The sequence below is a fragment of the Pogoniulus pusillus genome, chromosome 25 (assembly GCF_015220805.1).
Source record: "Pogoniulus pusillus isolate bPogPus1 chromosome 25, bPogPus1.pri, whole genome shotgun sequence".
NCBI classification, from domain to species: Eukaryota; Metazoa; Chordata; class Aves; order Piciformes; family Lybiidae; genus Pogoniulus; species Pogoniulus pusillus.
The window spans coordinates 7,476,948-7,502,759 of record NC_087288.1 but is presented as its reverse complement, the minus strand read 5'-3'; the positions used below and the strand labels follow the sequence as shown (position 1 = coordinate 7,502,759).

The 25,812-nt window shown below is 45.9% G+C and overlaps 1 protein-coding gene and 1 long non-coding RNA gene across 10 annotated transcripts in view; one reads left to right on the top strand and one right to left on the bottom strand.

Annotated features, from left to right (window-relative positions):
- The window catches only part of FSHR (follicle stimulating hormone receptor), a 326,011-nt gene that overhangs the window by 9,227 nt on the left and 290,972 nt on the right, over nt 1–25,812 (bottom strand). For all 6 annotated transcript variants that reach the window (XM_064164314.1, XM_064164315.1, XM_064164316.1 and 3 more), the window contains 6 exons: nt 21,012–21,086; nt 20,557–20,631; nt 11,459–11,530; nt 9,475–9,552; nt 5,013–5,081; nt 4,840–4,914 (listed from right to left, as the gene is read on the bottom strand). In XM_064164314.1, the coding sequence (XP_064020384.1) occupies nt 4,840–4,914; nt 5,013–5,081; nt 9,475–9,552; nt 11,459–11,530; nt 20,557–20,631; nt 21,012–21,086 (444 nt within the window). The remainder of the gene's footprint in view (nt 1–4,839; nt 4,915–5,012; nt 5,082–9,474; nt 9,553–11,458; nt 11,531–20,556; nt 20,632–21,011; nt 21,087–25,812) is intronic.
- LOC135186535 (uncharacterized) lies at nt 5,628–24,329 on the top strand. 4 transcript variants are annotated; one of them, XR_010307009.1, is made up of 6 exons: nt 5,628–5,794; nt 9,477–9,522; nt 12,082–12,186; nt 13,811–13,987; nt 17,741–17,905; nt 24,024–24,329. It is a non-coding gene; the product is annotated as an uncharacterized LOC135186535 (long non-coding RNA). The 4 variants fall into 4 exon arrangements; XR_010307006.1 differs by lacking the exon at nt 5,628–5,794 and having other exon boundaries at nt 8,756–9,522; XR_010307008.1 differs by lacking the exons at nt 5,628–5,794; nt 13,811–13,987 and having other exon boundaries at nt 8,756–9,522.

Here is a 25,812-nt window from a genome sequence, read left to right as displayed (position 1 = left end):
GCATGTAAGACAATTCAGACAGTTGCTGTGTACCAACACCCAGATTTTCACCTCTGTTCTCCTTCTAAGAAACAGAACTCATGGAATCATATTAAAATCACAGAATGGTTTAGGATGGAAGGATCCTTGAAGATCATCTAGTTCCAATCCCTCTGCCATGGGCAGGGTTGCCCAAGGCTTCATCCAACCTGGCCTTAAACTCCTCCAGAGAGGGGGAATCCTAGGCAGCCTATTGTAGAGTCTCACCAAATTAACAGCAGGAAATGGATCTAGTTGAACTCACAGTCTTTAGCTTAATTTGGCCAAGCCTAACAAGTTCCTAGGCAGCTCAGAAAGCAGCTAGTAAAACTGGTAGTAGATGAAGATGCTCTTTCTGTCCATGAAGTGCCCACAACAGAGGCTTTGCACCCAGGCTCTAAAGGAATGCAGCACCTTTCAGAACTGGACCACGAGCTGTGAGAACAGAGGAACAAACGTGGGTCCCACTCTGCTACTCTGACCTCAGGCCATTGTTTCTAGTGCAAAGGCAAGAGAGACTTGGCAGAGCCAGAAATGCTTTCAATCTGCTCATCACTGCATACAAACAGAAATTAGGGAAAGGGTGTGTTCTTCTGCAGGGTGTGTTGGTGGGTCTGCTAGGGTTACTTACTGACACTGCAGTTGATACACCAAGCCCTCAAGTAGCAAACACAGGCGTGGTGCCACTTGTTTACTAACTTGCTCTGCTGAGTCACCACACACTGACCTCGGTGCAGAGGTTCTTTGGGATGCTGCTCTCTAGTGAGAGGCTTGATAAATCAATTAAGCATGAGGAACAAGATAATAAAGTGGCAGTAGGAAGTCAAACCAGAAAGCCTTGGTGAGTGGAATACAGATCCTTCTATTATTGCTTGGCTGCCAGTCGTCAGCCTTGACAGCAGTCAGTGCAGGAACAGCAGAATGAATCTGACTCTAATCCAATCACTTTGCTGTCTCACTGGGAGCCTGCTGCATTAGCAAAAATCCTGACCAGCTGATGAGGTGTGAAAGGCAGCGACAGAAATAACAAGCAATGGCTGGTAGAGCAGAAACCAGAGACCAGACTCATAGAATCAGCCACGTTGGAAGAGACCTCCAAGATCATCCAGTGCAACCTAGCACCCAGCCCTGTCCAGTCAACCAGACCATGGCACTAAGTGCCTCAGCCAGGCTTTGCTTCAACACCTCCAGGGACGGTGACTCCACCACCTCCCTGGGCAGCCCATTCCAATGCCAATCACTCTCTCTGCCAACAACTTCCTCCTAACATCCAGCCTAGACCTACCCCTGCACAACTTGAGACTGTGTCCCCTTGTTCTGTTGCTGCTTGCCTGGGAGAAGAGACCAACCCCCACCTGGCTACAGCCTCCCTTCAGGTAGTTATAGACAGCAACTCCTCTGTGCTTATCACAGAATGGTAGGAGTTGGAAGGGAACTCTGGAGATCATCTGGTATAGTGCCCCTGCTAACAGAAGTACACAGGAACATGGTCACTGCAGGGCAGTTGGACTAGATCACCTTTGGAGGTCCCTTCCAACATAAAACATTCTGTGATTTTATGATTCTGTGTCCAGGAGGATTTGGAAACTCTCCAGAGGAGGAGACATCACAACCTCTCAGGTAGCCTGGCCCACTGCTCCATCACACAGAAGCACAGAATGTTAGCGGTTGGAAGGGACCTCCAGAGATCACTGAGTTCAACCCCACTGCCAAGGCAGGAACATCTAGGGTAGTTCACACAGGAATGCATTCAGGTGTCCCATAAAGTGAAGAAGTTTCTCCTTAATTTCAAGTCAAAACCACTCTGGCTGTACTTCAGGGACTCAGCTGTTGAGCCAGGGATCTACTGGAGCTTTCCTGAGATTGATGAACGTCAACTCACTGGGGGGCCCTCAGGCAGTAGGAGCCAGCAAGGAGACTCATATCAAATACCCCAAGTTAATCAGGGGGAGCCCTGCTAAGACCCTATCTTTGAAGACATTAAAAATCAATCTCAGTGTGTCCTTGGGCAGGCTGATCTAGTTGGAGGTGTCCCTGCCAAGTGCAGGAGGGTTGGGCAAGGTGACCTTTGAGAGTCCCTTCCAACCCAATGCAAACTGTGAATCTGTAAAGACAGATTGCAAGGCCAGGATGGACCACAGCCATACCTTGTCCTGCATCTGAATCAGCATGCAGCCACAGGATTCCCAAGGACTTCAGTAAAAGCTGTTGCAAGCCACTACAGCTCTGGGAGCACCAGAAGATGCTTAAATGAAACCATATGACTGAAAATTGAAGCTATGAAGCTCCAAGTTGGAAATGCAGTGTATTCCTGTATGGAAAGAATACATAGAGTTGTGGGTGTAATTAGCTGTTTGATTTACTTGCCTGCTGTCAGTGCTGAAATCCTTTTGCTCAAAACTTGATGTCTTTCCAAAAAAAGATACTCTAATTCAGCCAAGAGCTGTAAGCCTGAGAGAGGATTTGATTCATGAGTCTGTGCAGCCTGTGTGAGGGCTGAGGTTGGTGCTTTCTGATGTTCCTGTCTGCGTTTGGCTTTCTTTCACATTATTTTAACATCACAGAATTGTGTGCAGAATTCAAAAATAGAAGTAGGTATTAATGGCCTGTAGCAGACTGGTTCCTGAAGGTCAAGAGTTGAAACGTTCTGCTATTCATTCTAATCAATCATTGAAGTCTGCATTATGGGTTTGATTTCAACAACACTCCTTGTCCCAGCAAAGACACGACTCTGGGTCAGTCATCTGCATAAGTGAAAGGCCATTCCCAGCCCATATTACAACCATGGGTGAAGATTCATGCTCTCAGGATAAAAAGAGGCAATTTCCCATCCATGGAAGGGTGGCTGTAACTTGGTAACAGAACAAAAATCTTCTTACACAAATAACCTGCTGCTAGAAATTGAACTATCAAATGGATCTGAACTTCAGCCAGATCAATTTGACAAACCCCCAGAATATAGTTGCATCAGGTACAGCTTGCAAAACACAACCTGCATTTACTTTCTGCTACAGGAAACACAGCTTTTCCAACCAGCCATCTATGATAGTACTGGTGAAAAGATGCTCCACTGGCAGTCTTTTCAAAGGAGTGAGACTCTGGGGGAATAATGGAAGCAGAGCAGAATTCAGTAACCTGTGCCACAGCTCTTTATATCGTAGGTGCACTGACCTTCACAACAGGCCTTCAGAAGAGCTCTCATCTGAACTCCAGGTTAACCAGGCATTTTCCTCTCTTTCTGAGATTTCTAACCACTCTAACAGAATCACAGAAACATTCAGGTTGAAAAAGACTCTCAGGGATCACCAAGTCCAACCAGTAACCCCACTCTGCAAGGTTCACCCTAAACCATAGCCCCAAGCACCACATCCAAATGACCTTTAAACACACCTAGGATTGGTAGCTCACCCACCTCTCTGGGCAGCCCATGTGCAAAACCTCCCAACAGCTCCACTCTTTCTGGGTGATCCCCTAGGCCTATCTGGACATACAGGGTAGATGGGCAGAGAGAAATGGTCTGATGAATTTGTTAGACAGAAGAAGAGAATCTCGTGTGTCTGTTGCAGCTTTTAGATGAGCAGGTGCTCAGAACCACAAGCAGCTGTGCGCGCTCCCAGGCATTTTCAAATCCCATGGCTTGAGGTAATAGTGACTGAGATCCATGAGCAGCCTCCTGCTGAATTCTCTAGTGTTGAGGTCCTGCTTCCAGCTTGTCATTCATCCTGCTTTGGCTGTGTGAGATATATTTCATGCCTGTCTCTGCAGGGGATGGGACATCCCAGTCCCTGTCCATGTAGGGTAGGAATTCAGGATTAAGCTTCGAAGATGCAGAGGCAGATCTTCCGTGGTAAGCAGCTTAGATTTAAGCACTGAGGACCCACTCACCCATTCTTGATTTTGCTCAGACAAACAAAAAACCTCACAGCATTTTATTCTGGAAAAAATAAAAGCCCAAACAAAACACTACTCTCTTCCAGAGCTGGGGAGAGGAATCTGAACCTAAATGCCTGGATCCAAATAGTGCTAAAAAACCTTGAGGACAAAGTGAAAACATGGATCTTAACAGGACCCAGCAGTGTGCCCAGGTGGCCAAGAATGCCAATGGCATCCTGGCCTGGATCAGTAACAGTGCGGCCAGCAGGACAAGGAAGGTTATTCTGCCCCTGTACTCAGCACTGGTCAGGACATACCTTGAGTGCTGTGCCCAGTTCTGGGCTCTTCAATTCAAGAGAGATGTTGAGATGATGGAACAAGTCCAGAGAAGAGGGAAGAAGCTGGTGAGAGGCCTGGAGCACAGTCCTGTGAGGAGAGGCTGAGGGAGCTGGGGGTGTGCAGCCTGCAGAAGAGGAAGCTCAGGGGTGACCTTATTGCTATCTACAACTACCTGAAGGGAGGCTGTAATAAGGGGATATAGTTTCAAATGTGCCAGGGGAGGTCTAGGCTGGATGTTAGGAGGAAGTTGTTGGCAGAGAGAGTGATTGGCATTGGAATGGGCTGCCCAGGGAGGTGGTGGAGTCGCCATCCCTGGAGGCGTTCAAGACAAGGCTGGCTGAGACACTTAGTGCCATGGTCTGGTTGATTGAACAGGGCTGGGTGCTAGGTTGGACTGGATGATGTTGGAGGTCTCTTCCAACCTGGTTGATTCTGTGATTCTATGACCTAGACTGAAATTGCATTTATGTCTTTCAGGATTTTGTCTTGTTTCATTTGCTATTTGGTTCAGAACCCCAAGGCCTGTGAGATGTTGAAATCCCTACGTTCTCCTCTGTCCTTTCCTAGGGAGCTAATAATTAGGAAAAATAATCTCTGACCATTACTTACAAAACTACAGGTCCATTTGCTCCATGGAAGACCTCATCTGGTAATTTTTCTAGGTTGTGATTATCACTTAGGTTTCTGAAAAACACAACAATATTTATGCTAAAGCAATCTGAAGGTTAAAAAAAAAAAGAAAAGTTACCCCCTTCAAGTGATTTATTTCCAAAAATAGTTACAGCTCATCCAGGGAGGTTCCATTAAAGGCATGGTTCTCAATTTCCTGAATCCCATTTTTATTCAGCCACCTGCAATAAAGAAGGGAAAAGTTATTGTGTTCTTATTCCTGCTTCATAACTAAAATATCTCTAATTCAAATTAGGGAAATAGATCTCAACCAACCAAAGTTAATGAATGGATATCTAAATGGTGGAATTTCCAGGAATGTGGTCTGGTCACACAATTGCAGAATGGCTGGATGGGACCTCAAAAGCTCATCCAGTCCAACCTGCCTGCCAGAGTAGGATCACTTGTACCAGATCACACAGACACACATCCAGGCAGGTCTTGAATATCTCCAGAGAGGGAGACTCCACAACCTCCCTGGACAGCCCGTTCCAGGACTCTGGCACTCTCACAGTGACAAATTTTCTTCTCCTGTTTACATGGAACTTCCTATGGCTCAACCTCCACCCATTGCCCCTTGTCCTGTTGTTGGGCATCACAGAGCAGAGCCTGGCTCCAGCCTCCTGGCACTCTCCCCCCAGTCTCCTCCTCTCCAAACTAAAGAGTCCCAGCTCACTCAGTCTCTCTTGTTCCCAGTAGCTGGGAGGAAAGCATTGGAGAGCACGAACATGAATAGGACAGTTGAGTGCTACTATCAGAGATGATTGCTGGAGTAAGCTTCTGAAGCAAGGGCAGAGCTGATGAAGATTCTGGTGCTGCCCTGGGAAGTTTGCAGTGGGGTGATGCTCTTCCAGATTGATCCCAGGAGTGATGAAGATCTGGATCTTTCCTTCTGGTACTGTTAGTTTTACTTTTGTTTTTCATGGTGCTTTTGAAACACCAGGCTGTGGCTTAAGCTGTGCCATTTATTAGTAAAAAAGACTATCTGTGGTGGTCTCACATCCTCAGCTGGGCAGGCAGGGGAGGAAGGCTGAGCATCACCGAGCCCTGCAGGAGGACAAGAGATGGGCGGTGATGGTGCCGAGCTGCCCAGGAGGCAGTTGATTCCTCCTCTGTCTGCTGCCTTAATAAATTACACTCCCAGTCTGCTCTGCTGCCCCAGTCCCACCTCCCCAGGCTCCCTCCTCCCCAGAAGGAGGCAGGTAGTGAACCTGGGAACTGAAACTGCTGGGGCTTTCTGCCAAGTTATTACCGCAGCACATTAACTAATTAACATTTCACGTCCTTCCTTCTCTTCCCTTCACGCTCCTAAAAATTTACATTTGGGTCAGTTATATTTGTCATCTTTTACAGTGCAATCTTTCATCTTGCTTTAAAGCCTCACTTGGCAGCCCAGGCCCTTTCCAACAGGCAGTGACGGCTCTGATGGATGGCAAAGCCCGGCCTGATTTAATTAAACTGTCAGCAAACCTGGGGGGTTCTGTTTCTAACTCACACTGAAAGCTGAGCAGGCAAGTGACCTGCTTATCTAAGGTCTGAGGTGGTGAGCTGAGGTCACCATGAAAATCAGTCATGGGCCTGGCCAAAAGGATTACCCTTCTGACCATGACAGGCAGATGTGCATAGCTTGGTGTCCATAATGCCTGTCAGGATGGATCAGGAGAGCTGTCACCGTCCCCCTTCACTTGCAAGCACTATTAGACATGAGTGAGCAGGCAGAGAAGAGAGACATGTTCCTGCTTACAGCAGTTAAAACATTTATTATATTACATTGATCTTATCCTTTCATTGCTGCCAGGCTGATAGATATGCTTTTAATCACACTATTAGTACTTACTGCATTCTCTCACTGAGCATGATGCTAATGCAATGAGATACTGAGGCTGTAAAATCAGAGTCACAATTGCCAAGCTATACAGCCCTGTCACTTGGCTAATTGCATTCAGGTAGTAAAAAGAAAAGGGGAAAAAAGTAACATCTGACTTAAATCCTAATACTTCATTATACTCCATATAGATAAGCTTCTTTTGAGACAAATTCTTCCTTCACTTGAACCAGTGTCCTTTGGACTCCATCCACTCTTTATGTTAGTGACAATGGAGGCAGAAATCCAGAGTTTGGATACAGGGGCTTTTCAGGCACTCAAAGAATGGTTTGGAAGGGACTTTACAGATAACATAGTTCCACCCCACCCTTGTCATAGACCAGGGGGTCTATGTCAATCTCCTACTAGACCAGGTTGCTCAAGGCCCCATGGCATCTGGCTTTGCTCACCTTTTCATGCCTAGAGCAGTATTTTTAAGATGTACCTTAAAAATTCACCCAGTAGAGGAGGCCACTGCCCTTGAGGTACTATTTACACCTTATTTCAGGGTGCTCCAAGTGGCATGCAGACCTGTAAGCAAGGTGAACTTCTGCTGTAGCATTGGGGTTATCATTACTTTGGTTTGGGTTGGAAGGGATTTCCAAGGGTCATCCAGTCCAACTCCCTTGCAGTCAACAGGGACATCCCAGATTAGCTCAGGTTGCTCAGAGCCTTGTTAGCCCAGCTTTGAATATCTCCAGGGATGCAGTCTCAACCATCTCTCTGTTCCAGTGTTCCACCACCCTCATGGTGCAGAACTTGTTCCTAACATCCAATCTAAATCTGCTCTTATTTCAAAGCATTGCTCCTCATCCTATCACTGCAGGCTTTTGGAAGCAGACCCTCTGAAGCCCTCTTGTACCCCCACTTCAGCTACTGTAAGGTAGCTATGAGGTCTCCCTGGAGCCTTCTCTTCTACAGGCTGAACAATCCCAGCTCCCTCAGGCTGTACTTGCAGGAGAGGTGTTCCAGCCCCCTGATCATCTCTGTGGCACTCCTCTGGACCCACTCCATCATATTTTCCATACTTTAGAGAACTCTTCTTGTATGTTTAATATTTCAGAGACCTCAGTGCAAACAAAGGTTGCACAGAACTGATGGGAAAGAAGAGCTAATTGCTAAGTAACTTGTTTCTGGCTTCTCTTCAAATATTACTGGTGGTTTGTGAGAGTCTAAATCCCCTCTCTCTCTCGTTCACCAACGAAGATAAAGATTGCCATCCTCTCTCCCTAATCAACAAAGAGAAAGATTGCCTTTGTTAAGCTCCCAGGCTCAGGCGAGGTGCTTGTCTGAAAGCTCAGGGATGCAAATCAACAGAGAGTACCTTGGAGGAAATTCTGGACCTCAGCCTGGCATGAATGCCCAGGATGTGTACATCTTATGTCAGCTACCCCAAAGAGAAAAGGCTTCTGTGTATTTGGGGTATGGACAGGTAAGCAGTGCAGGGAGGGGGTGGAGGCTCTCCCCCGGTGCTGCCACCAGACCCCTGCAGATTTCCTGGGGAGCTGCACCTGGACGTTGACCCGAAAAACTGTGTAAAAAGACATGAGCAATGCCTGCCAAAGGCTGGGCCTCTAGGTGTGCACCTCCACCAGAGCTGCACCTCCACCAGAAGAACTCCTGACGAACTCCACAGAAGAGCAGCCCCGGGCCACGCACCTGTCTCTCTCCCCCCTTTCTGCGGCTGGTGGTAATGCCATCCCTGCTCTTTTCCTTCCCTGCTGCTTCTCCTTTTTCTCTCTCTCTTCCCTTCTCTCTCCCCCTCTGTTTTGTTCATCTTTATCCTTTAATAAATACTTTTGTGGTGATCTATAGTCCTACTTGCACTTTAGTTTCACAACACAGAAATCTATAAGAACAGATCTTGCTCCTCTGGACAGAGATATTGTTAATCTCTGTTCTCTGGACCTTGACATGGTTCTACCTTGCTCCCACCCAAATCAACACGAGCCCTATCAGTCAATCAAATCTTGCTTGTCTATGTGAGCCTGTTTCAGTCTGTGTAGTAAACTGCACACACACACACACACGAGGGAAGTTTGTGCAGGCTGGCCACTGGCTAGGTGAAATGAAAGCAGCAAACACTTTGGATATACCAACAGGAAAATAAAGTGAAAAACAATGGAAGAAGCCAGATAGTTCTTTAAAACACATGAGTGTTCAAGTCAAATGTAGAGTCACCTACCCATGCAGCTGGAAACTGCATTGTGAAGCAGTGTGTGTGTGTGTGCATTGACACTGTGTACAAATACACTGCGTTTCCACTGCATCCACATCTGTTTTGCCTGAGTAATAAACACCTCTCTCTGAACGATGTGGCTGACTGTAAATATTTATGAGTCATGCTCTCCTTTTGAACACAATTTGTATCACATGGAACCGCTGCTGTAGGTGGAATGTGTTTAACCTTGCCATCAGTAATTACTAAATTTGCTCTATCCTGCGCTTCTAAAATAAAGAGTAGGACTAGAATACAATAAAACCCAAACCCCAACAACCAAACAAAAACCAACCCAATGTGTAAGCATTAATTTTTCATGGCAGGGAAACAGAATGCAGAGATTTCAGAGGTAAGGAAGAAGTCTAAAAGAACAAATTGAATCTGGAAGTTCCAATAGTGCTGTTCCCCTGGTTTTCTTGACCCTCTTCTGGTAAAGAAATGAGTTAAGGAGAAGAAGAATGAATGACTGACTTTGCTGTGTCTTACTTACAGAATCACACTTTCAGAACTCAGACCCAAGAAGGAGTTTCTTTTAATGGTACGTATATGGATATTGTCTTGAATATCTCTGAAAATGAAAACACAATGGAAAAGACACTTTTGTGGTACTTCTGGAAGCCTGTCAATAAAATAGACTATCTCAAACATCATCTTCCCCCCATATTATCATAGAATGGTTTGGGTTGGAAGGGAACTTAAAGTTCCAGCCTCCCTAACACAGGCAGGGAGACCTTCCACTAGAACAGATTGCTCAAGACCTCATCCAGTCTGGCCTTGAACACCTCCAGGGAGGGAGCATCCACAACCTCCCTGGGCAACCTGTTCCAGTGTCTCACCACCCTCACTGGGAAGAACTTCTTCCTAACATCCAGTTGAGTTTTCCTTCCTTAACTAATACTGTTTCCTAATAATCAGTCTGATGAATGATTACAGGTAATGGCCTGCATTTTAAAGACATTTTGTCTGCAAACCACAAACAAAGGCAAAGAAGACTGGAGTGAAACTCTCTGAACACCCTTATACTTTCCACCCAAAGAGGCTGCAGCCGTTAAAAAACAACAAAGCTTGAGCCAGGTGAAATAGTTCCTCCAGCAAACACACTGCTCAGAAAATGCATGCTGAGGGCCTGCAAGACTCCCTTATCTTGCAGCCTCCCAACAAGGAGAGGAGATGCTATTAGCCCTTTTTGGCCTGATTCACCAAGGTACCCCACCAGTCCACAAATCAGTCCCTGCTGATACCAAAAGGGTTGCTCATAAGCTTAAGAACTTAAGACTTAGGACCCCTGTCAGTGCAGTTTGTTGAGCTGAGAAGGAGGCATTTCAGTTTTGACTGGTGCAAGAAAGAGAATGGCTGACAGACATTCTGTTGCTTTCTCAAAATAGAAGTTGTTAAGTTGCATTTACTCATCACTTAGGATGGGGATATGGTTGTTTTCCTGCTGTTTCTGCTGGAAAGCACAGAACAAAACTAATTACATCTGCAAAGTTTAGAATTAAGCTTAACCCTTAATTCCGGAATTAAGGGTTCCAGAATTATCTTGTGCTGACAACTCAACCTGGCTACAGCTCTGCACTAAGTGACACTTAGAATCATAGAATCAGTCAGGTTTGGAAGGGACCACAAAGATCATCTAGTTCAAATCCCCCCAAGGCTTGTACTGCATCCACCCACAGCAGGGTGGTTGGAACTAGATGATCCTTGTGGTCCCTTCCAACCCTGACTGATTCTATGATTCTATGTTTGTTTTTTTTAATAGGAAATTTTTACAAGGAAAGAAAGGTGCCTTTAGAGAAAAGAAAACCAAAAAATAAAGCTTGCTTTCACAAAAAATTCTACAGTTCCTCCCAATGGCCACTGGGATTTTCCATAGAAAAGAATATTTCCTTCTCTGCACAGTTTTCCTTCCAGTGAAAAATACAACTGTGGTAATTTCCCTGACGTTTATCCCTTTTTCCACCCCACCTCTCTGTGATGTGGCCACCTCTTCCAAGGTAAAACAGCTTCCAGGCCAGCAACATGCAGGCTGAAGAACTGTCACCAGGTGGCAACAAATTTCTACTGCCACCAGCCTGGTTTGGATTTCGAGTGGTGAAAAGGCAATGAAAGACCTCTGGGCCACCCAGGCATAGCACGGTTGAAGCAAGAGTGTTCTGTAAAGTGCAAGTTGTGATGCAAGGTGTTTAAGGCCAGGCTGGATGAGGCTCTGGCCCGCCTGATCATGGCAGGGAGGCTGGAACTAGATAATCCTTGTGGTCTCTTCCAACTCTGACTGATTCTATGCTTGGGAGAGAGCTGGGAACTTTTGGGCCACATCATCACCATCGATGCCTACAAAATCACAACCCAAAATGTTTTAGTGAGGTTAATGGGCAAACACAAGAGGAATTATGGTTTGAAAAGTTTTGATGGAGCAGGAGAACATTCAAAGGGAGCTTTAGAAAGAGTTAAAAAAAGCAGACATTAATACTTACAGTAAAACTTTCTGGAAAGAGTGCACCTTCTGGAGAGCAGGTAAAACGTGAAGGCCAGTGTTTGATATTAACCTACAGGAGAGAAGAGATGAAGATTATTTGCTGGGCACCAGGAAAGATGCAATATTTAGCAAGCAAGAAAAAACACACTGGACTTTGAATGGCAGCCACAAAAGGCAAAATTTAGCCACAAATGGGAAACTTGTAATGTGGAAGGGGTTTTCTCCAAAGCATAAGCTGAATTCTGCCCCACTGAAGTCAAGGAAGAAACTCTACCTTGGATAATCACACAATCCCTCCTGATGATCTCAGGAGCCTGTTGATACTAATTTTCCCACCCACAGTCTAATAAACCAACTGCACCAACACAGGATAATTATTTTCACAGAGGCTCAAGACACCAACTATCAATTACTGCAGTTTTAAGCTTCTGCTCAATGGAGAACACATTCATTCCACTGGAAACAAGACTATTTCAGAAAATAAGAGAGAATTGGGATGGTTTGCTCCCCAGTATGTCCAACAGTGAGCAGCTGAACCCATGGGAGTGTTTCAGCAGTTTGTGCAACTGGAAAAGGGCCTGAGCCTCTGTATTTAACAACCTCCACCCCCCCTCCACATAGGCATCACGAAGCTCTGTGCTGTGGTTCCTGTTCATGAAACATCATCCCAGAAATGCTGACTGTAGAGGACAATCCTGTACTCACAGCAAGGAACCACGATGACAGGTATCCACAGAGAGGTACCATGTCTAGTTTAACCAGATTTTGTCATCCAGAGCAGTAGCAAGGGCAAGACAAATGTGATACTGGCATGCAGCAGGAGATGGCTGGAAGCAGAGCTGTGAGCAGGAGGGAGGAGGAGCTGGACTAGGCTTTGACCAGCTGGAAGTTTTTCTCAGCCACTAAAATATCTCATTTTTACTCTACCAAACAAAGAGAAAATCTAGCCTGAAAGGTTAGTTTTATCTTTGTATTTTTACCACGTGAGATGATAGAGAAGGTAACCTTTAACTGAGACTATTAATTTCTTAAGGAACATATTAGTAGTAAATGGAAGGTATTTTTTTATCCTGACACTTAAACAGAACAATGTTATTTCATGTCTGCATGTGAAGTTTGCTTTGTTTGCAGATTAATTTCTAATAGTTGAACAGACAGGCTGGGGCATGAAGAGACTGAGAGCAGCCCTGCAGAGAGGACTTGAGGGTGCTGGTGGGTAAGAAGCTGGACATGAGCCAGCAATGGGCACTTGCAGCCCAGAAGGCCAATGGCAGCCTGGGCTGCATCAAAAGCAGAGTGGCCAGCAGATGGGGAGAGGGGATTCTGCCCCTCTGCTCTGCTGAGACCTCACCTGGAGTGCAGTGTCCAGCTCTGGGGCTCCCAGCACAAGAGAGACAGGGACCTGCTGACATCAGTCCCGTGGGGGACCACCAAGATGATCAGAGGGCTGGAGCACCTTTGCTATGTGGACAGGCTGAAAGAAGTGGGGCTGTTCAGCTTGGAGAAGAGAAAGCTCTGGGGAGACCTCAGACCTACATTTCAATATCTGAAGGGGACCTGCAGGAAGGCTGGGGAGGGACTGTTTAGAAGGGCTTGTGGTGATAGGACAAGACTTTCAGTCTGTCCTCACAGCAGAGCTCCTCCAGCCTCGTAGCCCTTCTCTGGACAGACTCCAGCACATCCACATCCTTCTTGTAATGGGGGCTGCAGAACTGGATGCAGTACTGCAGTGAAGGTCCATGAAACAGTTCTTCCCTTGCTTAAGAACTGCTGTGAGCTCTCTGAGTTGGATATCCTCAGATACTGAAAAGCCAAATTGTTCCCTTTCTTATAATGCATTATGTTTCGATATTAAGGTATGCAGGGAGGAAAAAAAGACACTAAAGAAGCATAATGATCATTGGAAATGCCTGTTTAGGAAAGTTGCTGAAATGTCATCAACTGTTTCTTCTCAGAAGTCAAAGTGGTGTGACACTGCATTAACTTAAAACTAGCAGCTGTCATGTGTGGCCAAGAAAACTCCATGGAAATGCCTTTGAAGACCTATTACACGTGGTTAAACAGAAAGTCTGAGTAACAAAGCAGGTGGATTTCACAGGGCCTTTGTAATTTAAAGTGTGTCTGCACTTAGGCTTTGTAAAATCACTTAGCTGAAAAAAATTAGGAGCAATAGAAGAACCTGAAACTTCCCTCTCCCAGCATTTTTAAAGGAGACTCTCGAAATTACTGGAGATCAGTAGGCTCTCAGTTGAAGCCTGCCTTTAACTCTGAGTGAGTCAGATGCTGAGAATTGCTGCAATTCTCTTTGAGAACCTCCTTACACACACATTATGACTTGCATTTCCTTCAGTAGGCAAAAGAAAAGGCAAAGTGCTGCTGAGCAGTGTGTGGCTGTTGCAGGACAGAGGAGAAGACATCAAAATCTTGCCTTTCTGCAGTACATTCCCTACAAAACCTCAGTCTCCACAGTGAAGGACTGACAGGTGATGGTACTACAACGTCTACTGTTCAAACACTGGGGACAACGGTAGGTTACTCCCAGCATTTCAAAATGCCACACTGGTTAGCAGCCTTTCACTGTGGATCTTTCAGGGAACTGCTTGAATAAGTCCAGCACACATCCACAAAGATGATGAAGACAGTGGAGCATCTCCCTGCTGAGGAAGGGCTGAGGGAGCTGGGGCTCTTTAGCCTGGAGAAGCCTGAGGGGTGCTCTCATTCATGTTGATAAAGATGTGCAGGGCAGTGTCAGGAGGGTGGAGCCAGGCTCTGCTCAGTGGTGTCCAATGACAAGAGGAGGGGCAATGGGTGCAAGCTGGAGCAGAGAAAGTTTCACCTCAAAATGAGGAAAAACTTTTTACTGCGAGGGTGGCAGAGTCCTGGAGCAGACTGCCCAGAGAGATTGTGCAGTCTCCTCTGGAGACATTCAGAACCTGCCTGGTTGTGTTCCTGTGTGACCTGCCCTTGGTGATCCTGCTATGGCACAGGAGTTGGACTGGATGATCCCTTCCAATCCCTTACACTCTCTGATTCTGTGGGACAAAACACCTCCAAAGCCTTGAGCGATGCCACATTCCTGATCTTTCCACTAACTCCAAAGTCTTCTGTGCTCAGTCTGTACTGGTGTCAACTGAACAGCATGAGAGGAACAGAAAAGCAACACTGACAAATCATTATATATTGAAATACAGCTACAGGTGGCAGAAAGCACTGATTGCACAGAGCAGTGATTAGGAGTAGGAGAGGATGTTCTTTTAATTAATTGCAGGGAAAAGAACTGGGAAAAAAAATAGGTAGACTACACCCTAGATTCCCCCCTTTTTTTATTCAGCAAGCAAATCTCTACAGACTTTTAAGTGGATAATCTTGTTAGAATGTAGATAATCCAATTTATGGAATATCTTTCCTGCAGGACAGTTTTGTCAATATATTTACCATCGAAGACATACATCCTTAGTAGCCTCACTTGAAACAAGTGTCCTCTTTAATTTGTGTTAGAACTGAGGTCCTCTTTGCCATGCATAAACAGCTCAGTTAGAACCTGGTTTTTTTTTTCAGATGGCTGATGGCTGCATTCCAAAGCAGGAATTGTCTTTCTGAAAAGGCTTCCTGCAGGCAGCACTTGAGAAAACACAGCACCATGATCAGCAGGGGAAAAATCTTTCAGAACTGAATTCTTGGAAGGTTCTGGTTGCTTCTCTCCAGATATAGCAACCTGTCTACTGACTTTTGTGGCAAAGTGGTAGGAGCTGCTCTAACAAAACTTGGAATGCACTGTGCCTGATTAATTTATGATGGGTATGGGCTAAATTGCAAGTCCCAGGTAGGCAAAGATAAACACAGCATCACTCTGGGGACAATTTTGGTGTCCCTTAGTAATTTCAAACTAGAGCAGGGTAGATTTAGATGGAACGTTAGGAAGAAGTTCTTCACTATGAGGGTGGTGAGACACTGGAACAGGTTGCCTAGAGAAGTTGTGGATGCCTCATCTCTGGAAGTGTTTAGGAGCAGGTTGGATGAGGCTGTATAACAGAATGTTCTCTGAGCAAAGATATCATTCATCTTTCCTGGCTTTTGGGGCTTAGTCTAGTGGGAGATGTTCCTGCCCATGGCAGGGGGTTGGGTGATCTTTGAAGTCCCTTCCAAATCAAGGCATTCAGTGATTCTATGCTGGTTACTTTATACTGCATGTGAGATATATTCCAGCAAGATCTAGGTTTAGAGTGGGCCTCTAGAAAGAAGTTCTTCAGTACAAAGTTGGTGAGACTCTGGAATAGGTTTCACAGAGGATGATGCATTCCTGGGGATGTTGAAGGCTAGGTTGGATCAGGCCTTGGGCAGCCAAGTTTAGTTGAGAGGTGCCTCTGCCCATGGGAGGTCCCTTCCAACCTAGACCATTCTCTGATTCTGTGGTTCTATGATTCCTCCTACTCCTGTGTGCCAGCCATGCAGGCTAACCCATGACACCTGCTTCTGGGGCAAGATCTTTAACTACGAAGCTGCTAGGTCTAAGGAAGGAATGGAGCTACACTTCTTACTGAAGAACCAACTCCATGCAAAGGGTCAGAAATTCTGGGAGACTTCACTGCATCTGCAGCAAATACAAGTCTGGCTGCCAAGTACACATGTGTGTCAGGTCCTTCACAAAAGACCAGGCACATAAAGCAGCTGCAGAACTTTGAATTCGGGCTCTGCTCACCACAACTCCAAACTATAACTGTTTTTGCAGGTGAAACACATGCTTCTGTGACCTACATTTCATCTCACTTCCAACCCTCCAGCTGTATCAATAGAGTCTGGGGAATGAGGTGATAGAAAGCAGCCCTGTGGAAAAGGACTTGGGGGTGCTGAGGGATGAGAAGCTGGACATGAGCAGACAGTGTGAGCTTGCAGCACAGAAGGCAAATGGCATCCTGGCCTGCATCAAAAGTTGCACTGCCAGCAGATCCAGAGAGGTGATTCTGCCACTTTGCTCTGCTGAGATCTCACCTGAAGTACTGTGTCCAGCTCTGGAGCCCTCAGTACACGAAGGACATGGACCTGCTGGAGGAGGTCCAGAGGAGAGCCATGGAAATCATCAGGGGGTTGGAGCGCTTCTGCTACGAGGACAGGCTGAGGGAGCTGGAGGTGTTCAGCCTGGAGAAGAGGAGGCTCTGAGGAGACTTAAGAGCAGCCTTCCAGTATTTGAAGGGGGCTACAGGAAGGATGGAGAGAGACTGCTCACAAAGGCCTGAAGGAATAGGATCAGGGGCAATGGCTTTCTGCTAGAGAAAGGCAGATTTAGATTGGATGTTAGGAACAAGTTCTGCACCATGAGGATAATGAACAACTGGAACAGGCTGCCCAGAAAGGTGGCTGGGGCTCCATCCCTGGAGATATTCAAAGTGAGGCTCAACAGGGCTCTGGGCAGCCTGATGTAGTTGAAGATCTCCCTGCTGGCTGCAGAGGGGGTTGGAGTAGATGAGGTCCCTTCCAACTCAAACCATTCTATAGTTCTATGATTCTGAAACTGATCCGAGTGCTTCTTTTAAGTATTTCTATTTTAAACTGGGATTGCTTAATACAGGACATTGACACATCCACTGTAGGGAAAAAAAGAACCACCAAAGGACACAGATTACACTTGAGAACTAATTCTGGAGAGAAAATAGGCTTGAAAAGCCATCACTACATTATTAAACAGACAATGCCACAGCCCTCCCTAATGAGAGCCAGATAAATAATCTTGTACCCATGAAAAGGTCAATATGTTACCATTTTGAAGCAGTCTGCCTAGCTGGCATATATCCAAGAAGGCCAATTAAAAATTCTCTTCACTTGGCTTTCTGAAGGACTGGTGAAGAAGTTCAGGTCGTGAGGGTTTGGTTTTTTCTAGAAGGTTTAGAGTATTTCAGCAGTGCATTTTAAAAGCTCTGACACCCCTCCCCCCTTAGTGTTTTTGCCATACTAATAACAACAATGAAGGAGACAAAGGGCTGGGGAAGAGTGGGAAATGTATTTGTAGCCCAGTTGACAGAGATAAAAGTATCTTAATGTTCAGCAGCTAGTGGCTGTAACGAGCCTGTGAATCTGATGAGAGATCTGACAAGGCTAGCCAGAACTTCCTGCCTGCTCATAAATAAGACTTAGTGGCTGTGCAACTACTCATGAAGAATCACAGAGAAAGCCTTGCAAGTGAAGTGTTGCAGAGGTCATCAAACTGATGGGTTATGGTGCCTGAGCTCAGTCTCAGACGTTAACATTGACTAATTTTTCTCCTCTCCTTTTTTTTTCTTTGCAGAATGAAAATTGCCACTAAATAGATATATTTTTTTCCTACCCTCAAGAGATGTTCTGAACTGTGTTTTAACACTGTTGTGAGGAATCAGACCACGTATCTCATATCCTGCCAGACTGCCACCACGACTGGAAGCTTCAGAAGAGCCACAAACAAGTCAGATAAGGGGCAAGTACTGAGTTCCTCTGCTTTGGTGTGCTGGTTGCAGCTGAGGTTTGCTATACAGAGGTATGGGTTTGCCTGTGCCAAATGTTCTGGGTCTCTCTAGCTTGGAGAACAGTAGACTAAGGGGTGACCTCTTTCATGTTCATAAAGATGTGAAGAGTAGTGTTGGGAGGACAGAGCCAGGCTCTGCTCAGTGATATCCAGTGATAGCACAAGGGGCAATGGGTGCAAGCTGGAGCAGAGGAGATTCCATGTGAACACAAAGAGAAACCTTTTCACTGTGAGGATGCCAGAGCCCTGCAGCAGGCTGCCTAGAGAGGTTGGGCAGTCTTTTTCTCTGGTGACATGCAAAACCCACCTGGATGTGTGCTTCTGCTCTGGCAGGGGTGTTGGACTGGATGATCTTTTGAGGTCCTTTCCAACCCCTAATGTTCTGTGATTCTGACTGGTGGGTCAGACCAGGAAGGGCTACAGAGGTCTACAGCAGAAGGTTGGACCAAGCACCTCTCCAAGTGTATGCCTCCTTCTCCAGCTCTGCTGCCTGACCTGAACTATTGAGAAGCTGTCACAGACCCCCACATGGGCAACAGGAATATATCCCAATTGCTGTGATCTATAAATGTTTGTTAGTTTGCCTTCATGGCCTTCAAATTCACATCACTTATCAAAGAGCTGTTGATAGCATTTTTACCCACACAAAGAGCTGTCCCTTTTCTGAATTGTTTAAAGCTCTCACCCCACATTTTCAACCTCTGGAAGCTCTGTGTGAAAAGCTAAAAATCCCAAAAACAAACCCACACCAAAACCCTCAAAAAATAAGGACAAGTCCCATCAACCCACTGAGTCTCACCAGCATCTCATCTGCTGTTTCCACTGACTCTTCCTCAGATATCACAGAAAGGTGACCACCAGCACTGGTGTCAACATTTAGCCCATGCCTGGGACTAAACTCAAGCAGTTGCTCTATCAGTCCCCCAGTGACCTCTTCACAGAAGAGAAGGAAACTCAGAAAAAGGAGAGAAGCCTCAAAAGTTGAAATGGAAAAGGATTTCATACAATATCAAACCTGACACCAACAATACCCATGGGGCAGCTACCTCAAACTTTGCCATTGGAATCACAGAATGCACTGGGCTGGAAGGCACCTCTGGAGGTCATCTAGTTCAACCCCCACTGCAGGAGGTAGGAACATCCCCAACTACAGAGGTTGCTCAGAGCTCCATCAAGCCTCATCTTGAATATCTCCAGGCATGAGGGCTCCATGGGCAGCCAGTTCCATTGTTCCACCATCTCATGGTAAAGAACTTCTTCATAATGTCCAATCTAAATCTATCCTGCTCTAGTTTCCAACCATTGTCCCTTGTCCTATTGCTGCATGCCTTTATAAGCAGTCCCTCCCCAGCTTTCCTGTAGGCCCCTACAAGGCAGGCTGCTCTAGGGTCTCTCTGGAGCCATTTCCAGGCTGAACAGCCCCAGCTCTCTCAGCTTGTCTTCACAGGATGAGACACATTCATCTGTTCAGACACTTGCAGCTTTTGTGCTAGTTACAGTCATACAAGAGAGGCTTGCGCTTGCCTCCTAAAATGAAGGCACAGAGGGGCTGCAGCATAAATCCATGGGTGAAGTAAACATCAAAGATGGATTTTTATCAATTTAAAGACTTTGGCATGAGAATGAATGTGAATGAAGCGGCCAGGATTAAAGCAGAGGATGTTTTCTGCTTACTGAAGCATTGGATTTCTGGAAGGGAAAAAAAAGAAAGCAGGGAACAGTGGAAAGCATCAAAAATGTCAACAAAGCATTTAATTCATGGGACACGTGGAGTGGAGCCAGTCAGAAATGGAAGAGTCTGGGGAGTCTCTGTCAGTCCTGTGTGCCTAAAAGAGACAATATCCTAAAAGGTGCCCCAAATCTGCTTTCCTCTGATTTCAGCCAGTGAATAGAACTGGCTAAAGAGGAGTGGGGAGCAGCTAGACAAGCCATCCCCTGTATTTTCAGTCTCTCCAGCCTGCCTAGGTCCCTCTGGATGGCACCCATCCTATCCTTCAGTCTTATCAACCTCACCACTCACCTTGGTATCATCTGCAAACTTGCTGAGGGTGCCTCAATGTCACTGTCTATACCATTGCTACCATATGTATTCTGATTGTAACCATCTCACGTGAAGCATTAATGAAAACCAATGCTATAGCACTGCCATTGCTAAAGAAAAGAGAATGTGAATGCTTAATACCATGTGCAGGAAGGCTAACTTAAGGCAGAGCCATAGCAAAGAAAGATGAGAGAGATTTTGTGCCAAAGCTCTCAGGAGGAATTTCAACCTAAGGTTGTTTCTATAGACAGAAAAAAGAAAAGAAGAAGAAGAAAAAAATAAAGCCTAGCTTCTTTTGTCACTATTCAGTTTCAAACTGTTGCTTAGAAAGTCTCAAGGACCTTATGTGTGTGACTGCTCCATAGAGAGTATTATCTTCAGCTTTCCTGAGGATTGTGAGCAGATCTGGGGAAGAAAATGTGGATTGACAACGTGGAACTAGCAGGGGAAGAGAGGGCATTATCCTGTCTTATTACCAGAAGTGCTCAGCACAAGTTGGACAGAAACACATCTGAGTCATGCAAAACGACTACAGTACTTGAAAAAAAGCAAAAGATCTTACAAATATCTGAGGCTTGGAAGGTGTTGGAAGGCATCTTGATCAATGGACACGAGGTTGTTGGCTTTCTCAATTCTTCTGCAAAGAGAAAATGAAACGGCAGAGGAACTCAGTCCAGATATTGGTCTTAAAATACCCGTGGTCGCCCCATGCTGTAGAGGTGCTATACACTGAGGCTTTCTTTCTGACAGCAGAAGATCTGCACGATTTCAAAGGCTTACTATAGACCCCACCACCTTTTGCTATCAGCAGTTGTTTGAGGATGAGTTTCAGGCTGAGCAGGGAAAGAAAAGGGACAGTTAGATAAGAAGATGGAAAAGATGGAGGGGAGATTGCAAATGTTCCTTCATTGCTATGATTTTCTCAGAGCTTACCTGCACCAAACTGCCAAACCTTTGATACTTGCCTATAATGAATCTAGAATTGTCTCTTTTGAATTTAGATTGCTCATTACTTACATTTCATGCAGTTTGGGAAGTCTGGAAAACACATTTGCTTCTATGACCTCCAAGGCATCGTTCTGTGAGATCTCTCTGAAAAAGATAACGGATTTAAAAGTCAAGATACTGCAAGCCGTGGTGAAGCAAAGCATAGGCAAGAGGAATGCTCACAAGGAGCTTCTTCCCAGGTTACTGATGAGCTTTAAACGTAAGGTGGATATCAGGTAACAAAACGGATCCCTCAAGACGCCAATGAATCACTCAGGGTTGGAAGGGACCAAAAGGATCAGCTAGTTCCAACCACCCTGCTGTGGGCAGGGACACCCTAGCCTAGATCAGGCTGCCCACAGCCCCATCCAGCCTGGCCTTAAACACCTCCAGGGACGGGGCCTCAACCACCTCCCTGGGCAACCCATTTCAGGCTCTTACCACTCTCACGCTGAACAACTTCCTCCTCACATCCAGTCTCAATCTCCCCACCTCCAGCTTTGCTCATTCCCCCTAGTCCTGTCACTCCCTGACAGACTAAAAAGTCCCTTCCCAGCTGTTTTGTAGCCCCTTTCAGATCCTGGAAGGCCACAATAAGGTCACCTGGGAGCCTTCTCTTCTGCAGACTGCACAGCCCCAACTCTTTCAGCCTGTGCTCACAGCAGAGCTGCTGCAGCCCTCTGAGCATCCTCCTGGCACTGCTCTGGACACACTCCCGCACATCCACATCCTTGTAATGGGGGCTCCAGAACTGGATCAGTACTCCAAGTGAGGTCTTGCCAGAGTGCAGTAGAGGGGGAGAATCACCTCCCTCGACCTGCTGGCCACCAAGCCAAGCAACAAGCTGGGAGCAGATCTCTCCTGAATGGGAAGTTTGTAACAGCAGCCCTGCACCTCCTGCTGCCACCACTCTCTGTGTATTAGAAGGCAGAGCCCATCCATCATTAGCTGCTGGATCTCTGACATCACTAATTACTGATAAAGATTTAATGAAAACTTTCCACTTGGTGGAGAGGAGAGGGGTCAAAGGTGACTGAAGTGAAGGAAGTGGCAAAGAAAATTCCCAAGAAGTATGACACCATTTTAGCAGCAGCACACCATGCTGTCTTGACCTGACACAACAACAGAGATGAAAATTAAGCTACCAGGAGACACATCCTTATTAGCAGGAGTTGGAGACCACAGACATGAAGAACTCTTTCATACCTTGGAGAAAATCCTGTTTGATCTCTTCTGTGTACAATTAATGCCTACTTCCAACCCCAGAACTGCAGAATAAAACTGCCCTGTTGCTAGACACCATTATCATAGAAGCACAGAATCAACCAGGTCGGAAGAGACTCCAAGCCCATCCAGTCCAACCTAGCACCCAGCCCTGTCCAATCAACTAGACCATGGCACTAAGTGCCTCAGCCAGGCTTTTTTTGAACACCCTTGTGAAAAGTCTCTCTGCAAGAGGTGCTGTGATGAGAACAGGGTTTGGCTGGCAGTGACCAGCTCACAGGTGAACAAATCTTGCCTTTATTATTTAGGTTTCAGCAGCAACAAAATGCTTTGACTGGGTCTGGAATTCTTTCCTGCCCTACCAGCCGTTGGAAAGGATGTTGCAAAGGTTTGATTACCTCCCTGCAGGCATTCTAAGATAAATGTTAGAAACAATCACCTGCCTTGTCTTTTTATGGCAGTGCAATTGACTTGCTTAACTAGAAGATTTAACATCCTGGAAGGTGTCTCATAATATTGAGGTTCAGGGTGGTGTTGCTTGTGCTGTTTTTGGGTGGGCAGCAGTAGATTTGACATTCCCCTCGATCTAAAACAAATCAGTTTGCTAGAAATAAACCAAGATCCTTGGAAAAGCAGAAGATTTAATGCAACAAATCCATTTAGTCAGAGGAGCCTTCATGCCACTAAACAGCTCAGGGAAAAACATTGCAGATCTCTTGGTCTTATGCAGGCAGTAAAAAGATTATTAGGAAGCCACATAACAGGAGTGACCTCACCTGACAGGTAGGGTTGGTGAGGGTAATAATTTTTTGTGATCCAATCTGCTCTCTAACTTTGAAACAGCTTGGACAAATTATCTCTTTTAATGGAATGTTTAATGCTCCTTCTCTGTTAGCAGAGTGGTTTGGCTTCCTGAGGATGGAATGGGCTAGGAGCTTGTTGCAGTTCAAGGAATGCAGAGCTGATTAAGGCAGGGCATCAATAGGCCATGATGATATTGGAGGTGTGGTTAAGGAAAGGGAGAAAGAGAGTTAGGAAGACATAAAACTCCAAACTAGTTGTACAAGATCAAGCTTTAAAAGACTGAAATAGAAGTCATTTGGGTTGATCTCCAGATGTCCCTTACAACTCCCACCATTCTGTGATTTTGTGATAAGGGGGCTATTTAAGAGATTTGAGGACTGACTCAGATTTCTTTCTAGTGTTCCTATTCACAGGTAAAGAGGCATCAGCTTTTTTTTAACAGGCAATGAAAATATGCCCATCTAAAATGATTTTTTAGTTGTGCTCAAGTCAAGCAAACAAATACTGCACTCACTGCGGTTATGAGCATCTCATAACCTCTTGTAGTGAGGGTCATAGGCCCCTCACTACAAAAAGGACATTGAGGTGCTGGAGTGTGTCCAGGGAAGGGCAGTGAAGCTGACGAAGGGTCTGGAGGACAGGGCTGGTGAGTAGCAGCAGAGGGATCGAGAGCATGGAGAAAAGAAAGCTGAGGAGGGACCTTTTCACTCCCCCTGAAAGAGGGCAAGCATGAGGTTGGGATTGGTCACTTCTCCCAAGTAACAAGCAATAGGACAGGAGAAAAAAGACCTCAAGTCTCACCAGAGAAGGTTTAAGGTTGGGCATTTTGAAACCCATTGTGACCAGAAGGGTTGTCAAGTCCTGAAACATGCTGTCCAGGGAAGTGGTTGATTCACCATCCCTTAAAGTATTTAAACATGCAGACATGTGGCACTTAGGGAGATGGTTTGGTGGTGACCTGGCAGTGCTGGTTTAATGACTGGACTTCATCTTTTCTTTTTCCATCCCAAACAGTTCCATGATTCTGTGAAGATGAGTGGAGAGAAGAGAAGGAAAACTTGCTAATGGCAGAAGGCAGTAACACTTCTGGTGCTGGGCTTCACCCTTTGTGTTTCAGGGGAATGCAGGGGCTGGGAGGAAAGGGCAAGACCTTCTGTCTCCTGCAAGAACGTGTGTTCACAGAAGAATCCCAGCTGACAGCACTCAAGTGCTGTTTGCTGACAGCAGGCTATTGCTTTCCTCCTCCTTTGTGGTGTCCCTACACCTGCTAGAGGCTGTCATTCAGGTGAAAAAGGTGAATTAAAGAGTGCATTCAGGTTAGAGCAGGCATTTGCTGTGGACACTACTCTGGAGTTTGGTTGCATGATTTGTGTGAACCATTTATTTGTACCTGGCAAAACATCCACACCATACTCAAGGAAAACTGAAGGAACACTTTCTTGGCATCTTTGGCATTTAAAGTCCAAGCTACTGCTGCTCACCTCAACCAACCAGCTCAGCAACCTCAGATCTTGTAAAGGGGAGCAAATAAGACCTGCAACAGCAGCTGCAAGCAGAAAAAAAGGAGGTTGCTGGGCAGTGTTTGTGCAAGTGATTTGTCTCACAGCCTAAATGCCCTCAAACAGATGATTGCTCATAATGCATAGCTTATTATATGTCATCACAAGAGAAGATGGAGCTGTTATTACATTGTTTGCTTGCAATGAATGATTCTATTAGCTCTATTGCTAGCTTTCCCAGACAACAGTTTAAGCATCATGTCTGATGCTTGCAAGCCTTCGACGAGGTGGCATGCTAGTAATCAGGGGCAATATCTTAATAAGACCCAGACCCCCAAACCTTCAAACCACACAGTAGTTGCAAAGAGCTTAGATATCTGCCCAAGCTTAGTTTCCACTGCCTTCACAGCTCTGCTGAAATCAACACTGATCACAGGCTTACATATTTTTTACTCAAATGCAGCCTGAAAGACAAAGAACTACACAGCAAAGATGTTTCACATAGAGTAGTTGTTTTTTACTTTTATTCACAGAATGCTATGGATTGGAAGAGACCTTCAGAGCTCATCAAGTCCAAGCCTCCTATGAAGCAGAAGCACTTAGGGGAGGTCACACAGGAATGCACCCAGGTGGGTTTTGAAAGTCTCCAGAGAAGGAGACTCCACAACCTCTCTGGGCAGCCTGCTCCAGCACCCTCACAGTAAAGAAGCTTTTTCTCCTGTTGAGATGGAATTTCCTGTGATTGAGTTTACATCATTGTCTTATCACTGGGTGTCACTGAAAAGAGCTTGGCTCCTTCCTCCTGACAGCCACCCTGCAGGTATTTGGAGAGGTTGACAAGGTCCCCTCTCAGTCTTCTCCACACTAAACAGCCCCAGGTCTGTGAACCTTTCCTTGTAAGACAGATGCCTCAGTCCTTTCATCACTCTGGTAGCTCTCCGCTGAACTCTCTCCAATCTTTCCCTGTCCCTCTTGAACTGGGGGGCCCAGGACTGGACACAATATTCCAGATGTGGTCTATACTGAAGATGAGTAGAGGAGGAGGGGAACTTCTCTCAACCTTCTGGAGACTCTTCTTAACATAGCCCAATATACCCTTGGCCTTCTTGGCCACCAGGGCACATTGCTGTCCCAAGCATAATTTATCTGCCAGGACTCCAAGGTCCTTCTCTGCAGGCCTACTCTCCAGCAGGTCAACCCCTAACCTGTACTGGTGCATGGTGTTGTTCCTCTCCAGGTGCAGGACTCTACACTTACTCTTGTTGAACCTCATTTGGTCCATCTTTGCCCAGCTGTCCAGCTCT